General features: G+C 42.2%; 1 protein-coding gene across 1 annotated transcript; it reads left to right on the top strand.

Annotated features, from left to right (window-relative positions):
* Positions 1–4,517: 4,517 nt before the first annotated feature.
* Positions 4,518–15,451, top strand: LOC115392050 (peroxisomal succinyl-coenzyme A thioesterase-like). Its single transcript, XM_030096551.1, has 11 exons — positions 4,518–4,541; positions 5,841–6,042; positions 6,124–6,223; positions 6,306–6,496; positions 6,604–6,773; positions 8,529–8,648; positions 10,416–10,498; positions 11,755–11,848; positions 14,164–14,244; positions 15,071–15,203; positions 15,315–15,451. The coding sequence occupies exons 2-11, from the start codon at positions 5,847–5,849 to the stop codon at positions 15,449–15,451; spliced, it is 1,305 nt and encodes a 434-aa protein (XP_029952411.1). The 5' UTR covers positions 4,518–4,541; positions 5,841–5,846.
* Positions 15,452–17,329: the final 1,878 nt, after the last annotated feature.

Below are 17,329 nucleotides of genomic sequence, written 5' to 3'. Positions count from 1 at the left end.
GGCACTGTTTCTCTGCACCACACCTCCACACCACAGGGGGCGCTGTGCAGTGGCGCTGCCACATGAAGTTAAAAGGGTTTTTTTTTCTTAATTTACAATAAACACACAGAAACTACTACACTCACTTTTAGATATCTTCTACAATGTACAGCACACCTCAGTCACATGTCTTTTTGGAGACGTTTAGACCCATTCCTCTCAACGTAAACTGGAACAGTGGGTTCTTAGCTTAAATACATGTTCTCAAACAGCATTCTGTCTTTTGAACCTTTTTTTGGATTTGTGAAAATGGAAACAGTGCAATGTAATGCCAACAGCAAGAAGACAGCCTGTCATTCCTCAGAGTCAACACTAAATTTCCTCAAATACACTCAGCATGCTGACATAACAAATATACACAAATATTGAAAATGATTTTTATTGGTTAAAATGGTCTGGCACCTTCAACAAAATATATCTCAAAAGTAACTTTACCATTCCCTCTCGTACTGGAGTACATTTTTAGATTAGTAATTTTATTAGAGTTGAAGCAAAGTAAAGATACTTATTGTTCTTTTAGTTTTCAGTTTTTTTTTTTTTTTTTGCTGAAAAAGGAAGTGCATCCCTAACTTCTAAGCAAAGCAGAGAGAAAGGTCCATGTTGTAAAGGCTGCTGGAAACAAAACAGTTGGTGAAAGAACTGCTGTGTTTTTTGTCTGCAGGTGGGACGACTGCAGTGTCCTCTGAGGTTGATTGCTGGTGAGAACGATACGACCTACGACCGATAAGACACCCTTCTTTATGAACACCGACATGGAGGAAAGAGCTGATGAAAATTTCCTGGTCTGTTCTGCAAAACACATGTTGGGAACTACCTTGTGAAGGGTAATGTCATGTCTTCCCCTGGGCCTGCAATTCTCCCCTGAGTCCTCTGTGTGTCTCCCTTTCCTCATGTGTCGTCTTCCCTTCTGTTTCTCCTGAACTCACCCCTTGTGTCAGTTTTCCTATCATCTCTATGTGGCTCATCCCCCCACCCCCTACCCCCCAGTGGACAGAACAGGTATGATGACAGGTCTTTTAATGCATTCATTGATGATTGTTGATGGTTGATGTGTTTTCTGACATGATTGAATTCAGGTGTTTTTCTTGGATTGCATTGGGGGTATTTCAACTCACCTTTGAACTCAGTCTGGCAACCCAGCTGGAGGGAGGAGCTGCTGATTCTGAGAGTTGAATTCAGCTGGAGCAGCTTCTAGAGAGATACACATCAGAACGGAAGGCAAGAGCCTGGAGGGCAAAGTGATTCATACGTGTTTCTGTGCAGCAGTGTCCATGTAAAGACCATTATGTCCACGCATTTATGTGATTTCTGTGTGAGCTCTTGTCATGATGGAAAGCCCAAATGAAAGTAATTGTGTTTGTGTGGAAAATGTGGACTTTTGACCCCAGAGATTTGAGGTGGAAACTTATTGTTAAACTGCTGTAGCAGACTTAATGTGGTTGAGGCCAGGAAAAAGCCAGACGTAGGTCAGGATCTGCATGTTTGTACACACACACACACACACACACACACACACACACACACACACACACACACACACACACACACACACACACACACACACACAGCTGTCAGATCTGCTTTACTTTGAATACAGATTCATCAAAACCGAAATCATGTTCAAACTCAAAGTGCATGAACTTGAGTAAAATAATCTATATTCTTCAAACAAGAAATTCATCACAAAATAAATTACAGATCAACAAAAACACACTTTTCTTGACCAATTGAATATCAAACAGTGCAGTCCTAACTTTAAATTCATGAAATTCACAACAACAAATATGAGAATATCAAAACAAAAAAACTCTGCAGGATTTGTTTAATGGCATTGGTGACAAGAATCCTCTGCTCTGTCTGCCCAGGAACAACCAAAGCAGGAACGCTGAAGGTGCTCCTGTACACTTGTATTTTCAGGTTATGAGTACACTTTGGCGTCACCTGGACTCCTCGACAGCCAACCAGCACAACATCAGCAGCGGTGTCAGGCTCAGATGCTCATTCAGCACTCTTTAACCTTCAGTGGTAGAGCAGACCACTGAACCAGTATCTGATAGTGCTTGTCTCCCACTTGAACTTCAGTATAGAACAGGCTATCTGCTTTATCTAAGTGTATTATGTTCTGGTACAACACAACAGTGCCAGGAGGAGCAGAATTCAAACTTTCTGCATGCACTGATTGAGCAGCTTCACTGGAGTTCAGGGTTTTGTCACTACTACTCGCTGGCCCCTCCGCAGTGTGAGTGAATTAGTTTCCCTGACCAGCTGAGACATCAGGATGTCTGTCAGTGGCTTTGGGACAGGCCGTACGTTGATGTGCTTATTCTGACCAGCCGAGACACCTTCTTTCTCTCATGCGGTGTGTGTGTGTTCAGTGGGAGTCATCACCAGAGACTCACTACAGGGACGAAAGTGAGCTGAGTTGGAAAACTGAGGCCGAGCTGTTTGGACAGGCTGACCTGTACGTCCTAGCACTCGAGCTGTGAACCGGCTCTTGTTGTTCACTTGAAGAGCTGCTCAAAAGAAAGACTTGTTCACTGAACGTCACGCCACGAGTTTCCTGATAATATTCTGCTTAAAAGGATGTATATTGTGAAATGTACAGGTCCAAAGACAGAACCCTGTGGAACTACAAATTTAACTTTAGTAAAGGTTCTCAGACAGAAACCTGTGGAACTCCATATTTAATTTCAGCCTAATCTGATGAGTCATTAACATGAACGAACATGGTAAAATGAAGGGTTTATTATTGTTATGTTGTGATGTCAATAGTTGATAACATCATCTTATGTTTAGTATCTTTCAGCTTTACTCTAAACTATTGTGAAGAGTAATGTCAGGTCTCCCTTTCCTCATGTGTCGTCTTCCCTTCTGTTTCACCTGAACTCACCCCCTTGTGTCAGTTTTCTATCATTCTTATGTGGCTCATCGCCCCCACCCCCTACCCTCCAGTGTGTATGTAAACATACCAATTTATTTTTCCCATGCTACTTGTCGTCAGGGTTGCCAGATTTGACTCACTGTTTCCAGCCCAATCACAACGTAAAGCCGGCCCAGCCCAATAAAAACCAGCCCAAATGTTGGGCTGGGTGAGCCTGTCCTCCAGTACATCACAGATCTCCGGTGTCTGGCTGGCTTCTGCAAATTCGCCACAATTGAAACAACCCCAACTCCAAAAAGTTTGGGCATTCATAATAGTTTACTAAAATCTCCGCAAAGTTTAAGTTATTGATGGACAACACGGATCAGAACAAATGTGAGAAGGGCAAATAAAACAATCAACTTTCAACTGTCCGCAAAAATAAATAAATAAATCCCATGATGACTTTAATCTCAATGACTAAGATCAGTGTTTCTCAACCCTGGTGCTCAGGCCCCATGGTGTCCAACATGTTTCAGAAGCTTACTTCTTCCAACACACCTGATTTAAATGATCTGTTTGTCATCAACTTCTGCAGAATGAGTTGGAAGAGAGAAACATCAGAAACATGTTGAACATGGGAGCCTGAGGACCTAAGTATGAAACACGGACTTTAAGACCTGTACGGACTCTGCGATTTTCAGCTGTCCCAGATGAAACATAGTGATTGTCAGAGAATTGTGGTGATATCTGTGGTCTTGGCTCTAAATCTGTGGTCCCATGTCGCAGGGGTGCTGGTGATATCAAAGCACGTTGTGCCCCACTCCACAATTGAATTCGCTGAAAAATGGTGATTCACCTGCAAAAAAAAAAAAAATAAAAAAATAAATAAATAAAATCAGTTGCACAGCAGAGCTGCAGACAACAGTACTATCAGATTACGGTGGTACTCCCTGAGAGGAAAAAAAAAACCCCAAAATCAATACAAAAAATAAGAAAATATGTAAATGTGAGTTAGTGAAGAAGGTCACTGTGCAGTGAATACAGATGAATGTTGTTTTTCCCAACAGTTCAGTCACTGTGTGGCAGTGAGGGGATGTAGATGGAGTTGGGGGTCAGAGTTCAGCAGTTGGACAGCTTCAGTAAAGAACATGCTCGAGTCTTTGTGTGTGTGTGTGTGTGTGTGTGTGTGTGTGTGTGTGTGTGTGTGTGTGTGTGCTTGTTTTTTGAGAGTGAATAACATATTTTACTGGGAAATTACACATTCGCAGTAGCTGAAATCTTAAATTATCTGAGTGTTTTCACTGAAAACGAGTAATCAGTTTCCAGCCTTAAATAAATCCTGTATTTCCATCTCTGTCAATTGTCATCTCTACGAAAAAAAAAACAAAAAAAAAACAGCTATTGTTTCCTTTCAGATGCATTAATTGATGATTGGTGATGACTGATATGTGTTCTGTCTTGATTGCATTCAGGTGTTTTTCTTTAATTGCTTTGTGGGGATTTCAGCTGGTGTTTGAGCTCAATCTGGCAACCCAGCTGGGGGAGTGGAGTTGCTGATTTGGAGAGTTGAATTCAGCTGGGGCAGCTTCCAGAGAAGTGTCCACAGAGGAGAGCTGAAGGCAAGAGGCAGGTGGGCAAAGTAAGTGATTCATACATGTTTCTGTGCAGTCGTGAGTCCATGAAAAAATGAGTATGTGCATTAAACACACATTTATGTGATTTTTGTGTGAGCTCTTCTCATGATGCAGAGCCTAAATGAAAGTAAATGTTTTTGTGAGGAAAATGTGGACTTTTGGCCGCAGAGATTTGAGGTGAAAACATGTTTTGGAACTGATTGTTAAACTGCTGTAGCAGATTTAATGTGGTTGAGGCCGGGAAAAACCCACACTTTTATCAGGATCTGCATGCTTGCACGCGCACAAACACATAGGCAAGATCCATTTTCTCATGCCAGAAGCTGTCAGATCTGCTTTACTTTGAATACAGATTCATGAAAACATAAATCATCTTCACAAACTCAAAGTGCATGAACTGAGAAAAATAACCTATGTTCTTTGAACACCAAATTCATGACAAAATACATTTCAGATCAACAAAAACACACTTTTCTATATCAGTTGATTATCAAACAGTGCAGTCCTAACGTCAAGTTGATTAAATTCATAACAACAAACATGAGAATGTCACAACACATCTGCAGGATGTGTTTAATGACATTGGTGATAAGAATCCTCTGCTCTATCTGCCCAGGTACAACCAAAGGTGCTCCTGTACACTTGGATTTTGATGTTATGAGTACACTTTGGACAGCCTGTTTGGACAGGCTGACCTGTACGTCCTAGCACTCGAGCTGTGAACCGGCTCTTGTGGTTCACTTGAAGAGCTGTTCAAAAGAACGACTCATTCATTGAATGTCACACCACAAGTTTCCTGATAATATTCTATACAAGAGGATGTATATTGTGCAATGTACAGGTCCAAAGACAGAACCCTGTGGAACTCCATGTTTAATTTCTGTGGAATCTGATGAGTCATTAACATGAACGAACACGATAAAATGAGGGGTTTATTATTATGTTGTGATGTCAATAGTTGGTAACAGCATTTTATGTTTAGTATCTTTCAGCTTTACTCGAAACTATAGCATGTAGATGTTTGCATAAAAAGACAACTAAACAAATAGACTGTATTTTAAACTGTTCTATTCTGACAGTTCAGAGAGAAATATGGTGCCCACCCACCACTGTATAAATATTTCTGAATTTTGTTCTCCGGATCATCAAGGCTGGGCAACTTTTATGTACAATATGTAGGACTCTGTAGGTCACAGAGGTCAAGTTATGATCCAACAAGTTGTGTTGAAAGAAATAAAACGAGACAGCAGTGTTCAAGGTTTTGGCCACATTTTGCTGTCTTCTGCTGATGTGTCTTTGTTCAGTTCAGGATGGACGAGAGGCATCGTTGTGTCCAGCTGTCGGTGAATCCGTCTCGGGGACTCATGGATGAGAAGTTTGTCATCCTGGTCCAGAATGCCCCTCCTGATTCTGAGCTGACTGTTTACGCCTTGCACCAGTGTGAGGACGGTCATGGTTGGGATGCGTTTGCTCACTACATTTCTGATGCCACCGGCAGAGTGAACGGTATGAAATTCTCCACATGGTCCTAAATAAGGGGGAGTTCAAAAGAAAATATTGTCTAGTCTGTGTTCCTTTCCACTTCAGTGTCTGAGGACTGCAGTCTGGGAGGAACATATTCTGGAATTGAACCGATGGGTCTACTGTGGAGCCTCAGACCAGTTCCAGGCAGCCAACCTGGACTCAGGTAGACCATCTGGGCTGAATGTGTGCAGATGATGTTCTCCAGGATTGAACCATGTATCAGTAACCGGCTGGTCTTTCCTCAGGTTGCGGAAGAAGAACGTCCAGGAGCCCATGTTGGTCACAGTGTCGGTGTGCGAGGGTCACAGGAAAGACGGCTTTGCAGATCTTGTCCCTCTTGCCAGTGCCTTGGTGGAGCGCTGGTACATGTCGCCTGGTGTCCGCAGGATCCCGGTCACAAAGAATGGATTCACCGCAACCCTCTTCCTGCCCCCAGGTAGGACCAGAGGAAGTTCAAGAACTTAGGAAAAGCCTTTAAACATCACCTTTGTTCATTGTCATGTCCACAAAATGATGATCTGACCCATGTTGACCTGTGTGAAGGACCTGGACCATTTCCTGCTATCATGGACCTTTGGGGGGGTGGGGGCCAGCTGGTGGAGTATTGCGCGGCGCTGCTGGCCTCACACGGCATTGCTGCTTTGACCATCGACTTCCTGACCCCAATGATTACCAAGGAAACAGGAGAGATGGTGAACCTCCAGTACTTTGAGGTAAATCTTGTTTCCACACAATGCAGCTTCTGATGATTCTGATGACTCTGTGAAACTTCAAATATCCAAAACTCAACAGACGTCTCTGGTCGTCTTGTTGGCTTTCTTGTTGCAAAAGGTCAGAAGATGATAAACTTCTGTCTGGTTATATTGCCTCCCAAAACATTTGACCTGGTGTAAGAGTTTAGCACAAACTTGTTGTGTACATTGAAACAGAAATGACTTTTCGGGAAGTAGCTGTTCCGATGTTCCTTTGAGACGCTGCACTACGTGACTCCAACTCCTGTTTAAAATCACTGTAAACAGCAAACCATACTGTCAGCAGAGCAGACAGAGGCCATGTCGACCCTCTGAACATCTCAACAACGCAAACATGATCCCTGGACACACAGCATGGCGACATGCCAGTTTAGCTGCTACCGGTGACAAGCTAACAGCCCATGCAGAGCTCCAGATTAATGCTGGTCGACCGTCCTGGACAGTAAAACTTCTGTTCAGCTGATTGTTGCTGCAGAAGCTCCTCATGATATTTTATTTAAGGCCATATCTTCTTGTGTTGCTTGTTTACATCGTGCACACTGCATGTGCTCCATGTCCTCTCAGTTTTGGTGTTTCTGTGGCACAGTGACAGCGCCATCTAAAGGCCTGGCATGTGAACTACATCGTTTTGAGTCCTGGGAGGCTTTTTCAGAATAACAGGGAGAGAAAAAAGATGGTTTTGTCTCGTGTGGACAGAGTCCAGGAGGAGGAGATGTAGACAAAGAAGTTCGGCTCATTTGTGGCTCAAGGATAGTAGACAGAGAATAATTTCTCATAGTCTTTCACTAAATTCTAGTCAGTAGAATTTTCCTTCTTCATCTCCCACAGAGAAGAGTTTCCATTCACAGCATAGTTCTGTTGGATTTGGACCTCTGTTGCTGTGAAAGTTAGGATACATAGTTATGTCGTGTACCCTAATTTTGATGAATTAAACTGTCAGAATTGTAGCTTCCTGCAGCACCGTAAAAAGTTGTGATTAAATGGTGAACATTTATAACTCGAGATGAACTGCTCAATATATTGATATTGATTTGAGGCCATATCGCTCAGCTCTACTTCATTTACCCGTTGACAGAGATAATGGGGGTCCTGAAAGAGGAACTGGAAATGCTGAGAAGGAAGTTGAAGCTCCTGGGATTGGTTTTCCGTTTGAAAGATTTGGCCTTCAGAGTTTCTTGGACGAGAGAAATGAAATAAGATTAATTGTGTCTGTGAAAGTTTCTTGACTTTCTTCAAAATGTCAGCCAATAAGTTGTTGACATGTTTCACAAAACAACAAGCGATATAACCAATTATTTTAATTATATTATTTACACAACTGAATAATTTTTAAAAGGACTAATTGCCGAACATGGTTTCTAAAGGCAAAAATGTGACACTGTTGACAATAAAATACCCTGACTCGATGAATGTAATCACACTCATAATCACAAGAAATGGAGGAACAACCAATATTGAAAAATATGAAAAAGAAAAGACAATCTGGTGTCAGCAGTTCATTCTTTACAGGCTGACTTGAGTAATTCCTTCTGATTAGATCTGCAAAGTAATATTTTACTGATCAGTTAACAAATCTTATTATAACTTATGAAATTCACCTGACACTCAGCAAAACGTTTTGGGGTCAAAGGTCTCTCTCACATCAGCAGCCTGTTTGTTGGAATAACTAAGATGTGGCCAGACAAACACTTGATTAACCTTTTCTTTTGATTACAGACTGCATACGAATCCCTGCAGGAGCATCCTCAGATCCTCGGGAGCAGAATTGCCATGCTGGGATTTTCTTTGGGAACAACTGTCACCCTCAGAATGGCTGCTTACTCCGAAGTTATGAAGGTAACTTCAGAGGAAATCTGTTGTCCCCTTAGGACACACAGCTTGAGCAGATGGAATAATATCAGCGTCAGGGACAAAGGTAAAGTAGAGCAATTGAGGCAGGACATCACCAACAGTTTGGAAATCATCAACAAGACCCCAGTGCCTGGGAAGCTCAGGCGCTGGTGTCTGCAATATGGATTTCTCCCTCGGGTGACCACTCACAATCTACGAAGTCCCAGTAAGATCTGTGGAGAAAATTTAGTCAACTATGATTTCTTATATGAAGAAATGGCCCTGGCTCTCACGCTGTCTTACTAACACCAGCATAGTGCTTCTTTAACTGATCAATGCACTCGATGTGTTTTGAACCTCTAGGCCTGCTGTACTGCAGGTGGACACAAGGCATTGTGGGTACTGTAGTTGATGTTCAGTCATCATTCAGCTGACGGCTGTTTCTCCGTGTAAAATCGGTGCAGATGCACAAATTGTTAAACGGCTCCCTGAGTCCACATCACTGATGTTCAGAAGAAGTGGACCCCAGTCTGTGTTTTAGGACCCTCAAACACATCCTGACTGGTTTTAAGACCACTTGCACACAATGGGGTATTTTCACAGCTTCACTACTTCCTGAAAATAGCTGTGCACATTCATTTCCTGTCTTACATTATTGGCCAAACTGATTAATCCAGGTGTGTCTGGTTTAGACTGCTGCAACAAGACACACCTGGATTAATCATTTTGGTCAATAATGCAAGACAGGAAATGAATGTGCACAGTTAATTTCAGGAAGTAGTGGAGCTGTGAAAATGGCCCATACGTTTGTACCTGGAGGAAGAACCACGTCCCTGAGCCTGCTTGTTGTATCAATGCTTGTTGTATTAATGTTTACCTGCCAGCCAGTGGCAGCTACCCAAGAGAAGGTGCTTGTAATTGACTCATAAAAAGCAAAATGTGTCGCAGTCCAAATTGGATCTTTTCAGAATATTGTTCATTCCTCGTCGATAACTGGCAGTGCACATCACCCTGAACACATCATGATGGAGGCAGTCGCATGTCGAAGCATGTTCAGGTGTTAGAATGGATCAGTCCAAGTTTACACCTTCATCCAACGGAAGGTGTTTGACATGACTTCAGATGTGCTGTTCAGGCACTCTCCATCCAATCTGACTGAGTTTGGGTGATTTTACAAAGAAGAATGAGATTTCAGCTTCTACTCCATCAAAGCTGACAGACGACCCTTAAAGACCTGCAGCTGTCACTGCAGATATAACGATGGCTTCACAAAGTATTGAAAAGAATACTTTTGCACACCACACTTTAATGACTTTAGGTTCAAACTCAAAGTATTGAAAACAGGCTCGCTTATAAGAAAACCTGCCCATTGGATGTGGGATTATGAGTGAATATCGCCATTGAGCAGCATCACAGTGCAAAGCCTTCTGGGATTGATCGTTCTTGCTTCATGAAAACCAACACACCAATCTGATCACTTCATTCAGCGTTCATGTAAAGGAGAAATTCTGAGCTCTCTATTGGAACCAATTCAAACTGACACAAAAGTGGGCATGTAACACAGCTCGTCATGATGATCTCAGTTCAGAAGGTCTAAAATCCAGCCCAGCAAGTTTTTACCAATTTGAAACTTCGAAAAGTCTTTTGGTTAAAATGTGGGGCTGGGCTGTGTTTCTTTTTTTAATCAGTATCTTGTCACAAAAACAAAACAACACACTGACCAGCTTTGTTGTGCCTCCTGCTTCTTTGTGAATAAGTGTGTGTTTCTCCCAGCTGAGATGCGTGGTGTGTATCAGCGGGAGTCATGTGCAGCCGGTTGACAAAGACTTTGAAGGCATTCTCAACTTGTTTGGAGAGTAAGTAGATCCTCTGAAATTAATTAAGCTTCATCAGTGACCATGATGTTTGGATTTAACAGGTCTATGTTGAAATCACAAATGAACAAGAATTTTTAATTTACTCCTGAAAGATTTTCCTCCATCCATTAAATGAGTCTATGGAGTTTGCTGCTCTGCATGCAGCTCCCAGTAATGTTTTCTTTACTTTCTTTCGAAGACACTGTTTATTGCTGTTGATAATTTTTCACCACCTTGAATTGCAGATTCTTATCTACAAAGCCACTTCACCCCCACTCTTGTTTGTATCAACCATCTCATAACCTTAAGTCACAAAATCAATTCCCTGGTCACAGTTTGAGAATGTTTCTGAAACTGCAGTGATGTTAAAAGGGTATTTGAACTGACTTAAAGTCTTCAATGCTTTGAAAGTTTGCATGCTGGCTTTTGCAGTTAACATGAATTATCTTCTGGGCTGATGCTGCTGTAGAATTGTTCTTGAGTGTAACAGTCATCATTGATGGGAGAGAAAAATTAGTCAGAATCAGTGTCATTCTCTATGTTATGAGTTGGGTTCAGTGTCTTAGAAATGATCCAGCTGTAGATCAGTTCGTCCAGTGTTCATTAGAAATAGGTTGAGAGTGTCAGTCATGGCTGAGAGAAAAATGCAACAGAAGTGTATTTGGATTGATTACAGTGGATGTGTGGAGTTGTACAGGCACAGAATGAGTCTTTTACCCAATGATCTGGAGATCTGCTTCCTGGGGGAATAATCAGTTTGTCATATCTGAGGCAGCTCCAAACACAACTGCTCTGTCGCCATTGTTGCCTCTGACTGACCGGAAGAGAAACAACAGACCCACGAAAAGCCACCCACAAATAAAGACCCAGCCACGCCCGCCGAGCGGCTTGGCGGTGAAATTGCAGCGGAGGGCGTTCCCTTGATGCAGAAGCAAGATATGCTCAGTGACGGCGTAGGGTTGCCGGCGTACGTACAGCGTCGCCGTGATGGAGAAGCATAAATCAGGCTTAACGTGATGCTCCCTCCACTTTAATTTAGGGTGGAGTTTTTATGTGGTGCCTTTAATCTATGTTTCTGTGTTCTTCATCAACAACTCATCTTTAACAAACAATTTTGATAAATGTCAAGATATTCACTCACCTCTTGTCTCTGTTCATTGACTTTTTTAATGACACATGACAAAGACTGCCATCCTTGATAAACACAAGTTTCTGTTATAGATGTGTAATTCTCCTTTTTCATTCGTTGAAACCAGGAATGCAGCTGAGATCCACATCAATGAGGAGAACCAGGAAATCTACCGAGATCTGGTGCTGCCCATCACCTCAGACTCTTCTAAGAAAGTAGATGTGAGTATGACCAGCAAGCTGAGCCAAGCACAAGCATGTCCTTCAAAATCACAGAAACTGCTGCAAGGACAAATTCTGAGCCATCGTTAAAACGGGCAGGAACAGTAAAAGTTTTGTTAATTTCCATAGTCATAAAGTTGCAGTGTTTTTTGTGATTCTGAATGTAGAAACGCCTGACAGAATAGGGTTACGGTGCTCTATCTTATTTTTATATCATTTATTTAATGAGGTTAAAAGCTTCATTGAGATTTTGAATCTCTTTTTCAAGAGGGACCTGAAAAAAAATAATTATATTCATACATTAAAACCAAAGAGCTCTGGAGACACCAGCTTGAAATAAAATGAGCAGTCACAAATCAAAAAGGTGAGCAGAAGTACCTTTTTCACAGTTTCAATGACTTAAATTTCCCAACAGAGACCAGTTCTGTCAGTCTGAAGTCCATTTGGAGACCATATCGTTAAAAGGGGCGGGGAGGGAGGGAGGGGAGGGGGGCAGGCATATTTGAAGGCCGTCTTACCCAGTTCTGTTCTGACTCAGAACAGATAAAATCCTTGGAGCACAGTCCAGCTGGATTTCTTGACCTGGTCAGATATTCAGTTCAATCCAGCTTTATTTATGAAGTGCCAATTACAACATCGTGGTTTCTTGACACTTTTACAGAGCAACCCAACAGATCCACATGAGCAAGCATAAGCGACTGTGAAAAAGAAAAACTCGCTTTTAACAGGAAGAAACCTTTGCAGAACCAGGCTCAGAGGTGGCGGCTTTCTACTATTCTGGTAGGGGTGAGGGGAAAGAAAGAGAAGGAGCTCGGACAGACAGTTTCTTGTATCCACATACATTTCATATATAAACAGAGTACATAGGCTACAAGAGGAACAATCATCAATGACACGTATTAAAATGAAGATATGAAGGAAGAAGCCCGAGAACAAGTTTATGGCTTTGGCAGTGTGAGTCTTAGGGACAGACAGGGAGGGGCGGTTTGCAGCAGCGTACAGCAGTGATGGACTCCATAACCACAACCAGTGGTAAAACGAGAACACGGTAAGACACCCAGTGTAATTTCTTTCAATATTTTTCAGGAGCGTTCATAAACAGCAAATCCAGTCCAGTGCAGGTAAGAAAGTTGTGGAGATTAAGTAATCTCTGACCTAATGTTAAAAACGTATTTTGACAATAATAGATACTTTATCATGTCAAATCAAATCAAATTTATATAGCACTTTTCATATTAATAAAAACAACGCAAAGTGCTGAACATTAAAAACAGTCATAAAAACAAAAAGAATAAAAACCGCACCATCAAACAGTATGCACCACACACACACTCACACACTCACACACTCACACTCACACTCTACCATTAATTCGCACAGAACAGAGGAGACATGGCATGGCACTGAGCATCTTAGGGAAAACGCCACCAGTGGGGCCCCCCACACCAAGGGAAGTCGAGGGTCAATTAAAACTGGGGCTCCAGCGCCCGACCCCCGACCCCGACAGACCAAGGGAACTCGCACACCAAAGTGTGGAGCCCCCAGGCCAGCCAGGACCAGAGTACCCGGGCACAGTAACCCCAGTGTTGGACCAGGACCAACTCCCGGTGTGAAGGACCCCCCTCAGGAAACACTGGAATTAAACAGCTAAAACATAATAAAATATGACACGAAATTAAAATAAGATAGGATTATAAAGTAAAAAAGTAAAACAAGTTGAATGTGCATAATAAAATAGAATAAAATTACATAAATAAGAATGGAATAAGAGGACTATAAAAGGTCAGTCAAAAGCCTGATTAAAATGGTGTGTTTTCAACCTCCCTTTAAAAATATCAACGGTCTCTGCGGTCCTGAGGTTCTCCGGCAGGCTGTTCCACAGGCGGGGGCCGTAGTGGCCAAAAGCCGCCTCACCATGAGTCTTGGTTCTGGCTTTAGGAACACACAATAAGGCACTGCCAGAGGACCTCAGGGCCCGCGAGGGTCGATAGGGTAAAAACAGATCAGCTAAATAAGGCGCAAGGCCGTGAAGACATTTAAAAACTAATAAGAGAACTTTAAAATCGATCATGTGACGCAATGAAGTGAGACACTCAAATTCCGTGTGAGAGAATGTGTGTGGCATTTGTGCTCCATGTGGCTCTGCCCCCCCAAAACTGCAGGGTGCAGTGTTTTGCAAACATACATCCACCACTGCTCTTCATGACAGTAGAAGAAGTCACTCTCCTCATGTAAGAAGACCACTGAGGGGAGTGACGTGGTAACAACACCATCTTGATGGACATTGACCATCAGCGTGGCTTTTGTCTGTGCAGGTGGGACGACTGCAGTGTCCTCTGCTGCTCATCGTTGGTGGGGACGATATGAGCTGGGCCGCCCAAGAGGCTGCAAACGATGTAAGTTTGGCAATAAGACAACCTTCTTTGTGGACGCCAGCATGGAAGAAAGAGCTGATGTAGAAGTCACCAATCTGTTCTGCAAAACAAAGAGGAACCACCTTGTGAAGAGCGACCATGGTAATCAGTATAGTCTGATTGTTTTTGTTCTGGGCGAGCCGAAAACCAGACATTTTCAAGATTTGATCCAAAATCCACCCGGATTACGTTTTGAACAACTGGTCCTATGACTTGGATCATGCTCATCAGTGGAGAGCATGTTGTGACAATATATTGTTCTCGTGTCATTTTGACAATTTAAGTCCATCTTGATGTCCCCTCCTTGTGTCCGATTGCTGTTTTCTGCCCTGATGTCTTTCATCTGTGCCTGAATGTGTGATTGTCTTCTCCTGGTCGCTGAGGTGTATGTTGGGTGTTTTCTGTGTGTTCTGGTTGTTTGAGACACTGAAGAGCAACAACACAGATGAACAGTATGGGTTCTGCATGTTTGGACTTTTCAGTATCTCTTCATGATCTCCTGTGATCTCTCGGACTTTATTTTGGTCGTTAGGATTTTTGATTTTTGTTGGTGTTTGCATTTGGGTCCATCCTCCTGTCCTGACGGTTGGTATAAAAATGAGTTTCTGTTCACATACGCCGGTGTCTGGCATCTTTTTTCCTCTGAACCAAGCCTAATAGAACATGCCATAGTCCTGACTTTTTTTTTTTTTTTTTTGATGTTTATGAAATGCCACTTTAGAAACAGTGGAAATCAACACTTTTTTTTTTTTCCCAAAGGGAAATGATTTTCCAGTGTTTCTTGTTAAACTGAATTCCTGTTTTCCAGATGAAGGAGATGATGGAGCGAGCAGGGAACAGCCATCTGCTGACCATCCTGTCCTACCCTGAGGCAGGTCACCTGATTGAACCCCCGTACACGCCACACATTCGAGCCACCAAATACAGATCAGCCAGCGCAAGTGGCGGCACAGGTAGGTTCTTGACAGTTTCTGATTAATAAACTCTACAGGCAGATAATCTGGGTTAAAATCCACCACTGAAGCGCTGACTCCTGTTTCCTATGTGTGAAGTGATGGTTCTGTGGGGCGGAGAGACGGCGGCACATTCCAGAGCTCAAGAGGACTCCTGGAAGAAGATGCTGGTCTTTCTCAGGATGAATCTGTTCGGTGGAACTCGACCTGGTGGAATGTCTATTTCCGACCTTTAACTGAAATAAAACTTGATCATTTGCAGGAAATCCATGGTCTTATTTTGAATTAGATGAATTATTTTGATGAACACCGTCCAAGTCGAACTATCGTGATTTAAGCTGTTTGTGTTCAGCAGATGATTTTCTAAAGTAGTGGCCGGCAACTGGTGGACCGCGGACCAAAACATCAGGAAGTAACATCATACGTTTACTTGTCAGTATTCAGCTCCTCCAAAACTGCCTCCATTACCCGTTTGAAAATGTCTGTGTCAGTGAATAACCTGTTGTGTCGTACGAGCACCTGCTGCTTTCAGGTACACACTTTGTAGAAGCAGCATGCTGTTAGCTTAGCTACTGGGGTCTCAGTCAGCCGTTGGCTTGCTCGCTCAGCTGTTCGTCACTGGCGAACTAGCTGGTTTTGAATTGTTTATTCATAATCACTGGGAAGGATGTGATCTTACACTGTGACTGAGACAGAATGGGACAGGTTGGCAGTATGACAGTCCAGTTCTTTTTCTCAGTTTGGTGCCTCTCCCACTTAACAGTGTCCTGTCTCGGTTGTCGATGCACAGCAGAGCTGCAGACAACAATACTATCAGATTACGGTGGTATTCCCTGAGTTAGAGTACTATAAAAAAGTAAAAAAAAACAAAATGAATACAAAAAATAAAATATGTTAATGAGTTAGTGAAGAAAATGACTGTGCAGTAAATACAGATGAATGTTGTTTTTTCCAACAGTTCAGTCACTGTGTGGCAGTGAGGGCAGGAGACGGAGTTTGGGGGTCAGAGTTCAGCAGTTTGACAGCTCTAGTAAAGAACATGCTCTGGGGGGTATTGCACAAAACCAGGATAAGGGATTAAGCCGGCAAACTGTTGTTATCCTGTGGCGATCTTGTGGTTATCCTGGATGAAGTTATCCTCAAGTCAGTTGCACAAAAGCTGGCCAAGTTTATCCCGGGCAAGTCACCATAGTGATTTATTCTCTGCAGCAAGCTGCTCCACAGCAGGCTAACTACCCAGGATAAGATTAAACTGCTGTCACCAATGTGAGAAATGGGTGTGGTTTACAGCATTTCCTGGATTTTTCTACACATTACATCATTTAATCATCCTGCAGCCAAATCTTATTACTGTAGTCATTGCATTTGCAGGATCTGGTTGACACATTATTGTGTTGCTCAGATTATATGAAGACCAACATAACTTTCAACACAGACATTTCAGAATCCTTTCTTTATTAATACAAGTCCTACAATAAAAGGTTCACAATTATTGTAAAGACAATGGGAAAAAAAACCTTAATGAAACTGGTACTAAACCACACTGATGTAAAAAATTAAGAATAAGAAATAAAATAAAACAACCCTAAAGCTACACAAAGAGTAAAATGAGAAACGAAGGAAAAATAAATGTATCACACCACTGAAATGGACTACAATATAACAGACAGCATATCATTTTGTCTTAACTGTCTCCTGAAAATAGGAAAATCATCCTATTTCAGGACTCCACCTTTAGGAGTGAAAGGGTCCCACATCATTCTGACTCAACTTTTTTAACGGCTAAAATTATACAGAAATTCTTTCTCAGAAGACAACAAATTTATCACTTATTTGATAACTGCTCTTTGGGCGACACTTAAGTAACTTACCAGAATGCAGAATATTTTTATGTCTGGTTTTCACCTGCTGCAGATTCTTTTCTGGCCGACAGGTTTGTTCTTCATGACAGATGGGGGATGAAACAGAACACAGCATGAGAACAACTGATTCAATAGATAACACGGACACAGAGTTGAAATTTTCTTGAATAAATATCCTAAATATTGGCAAAATGCTGTTTCCCCCGTGTATTTCCTGTATTTTATTATAATTTTTGTATGATCATAATCATG

Source organism: Salarias fasciatus, chromosome 7 (assembly GCF_902148845.1).
Source record: "Salarias fasciatus chromosome 7, fSalaFa1.1, whole genome shotgun sequence".
Taxonomy (NCBI): Eukaryota; Metazoa; Chordata; class Actinopteri; order Blenniiformes; family Blenniidae; genus Salarias; species Salarias fasciatus.
This window is presented reverse-complemented; position numbering and strand designations above follow the sequence as displayed.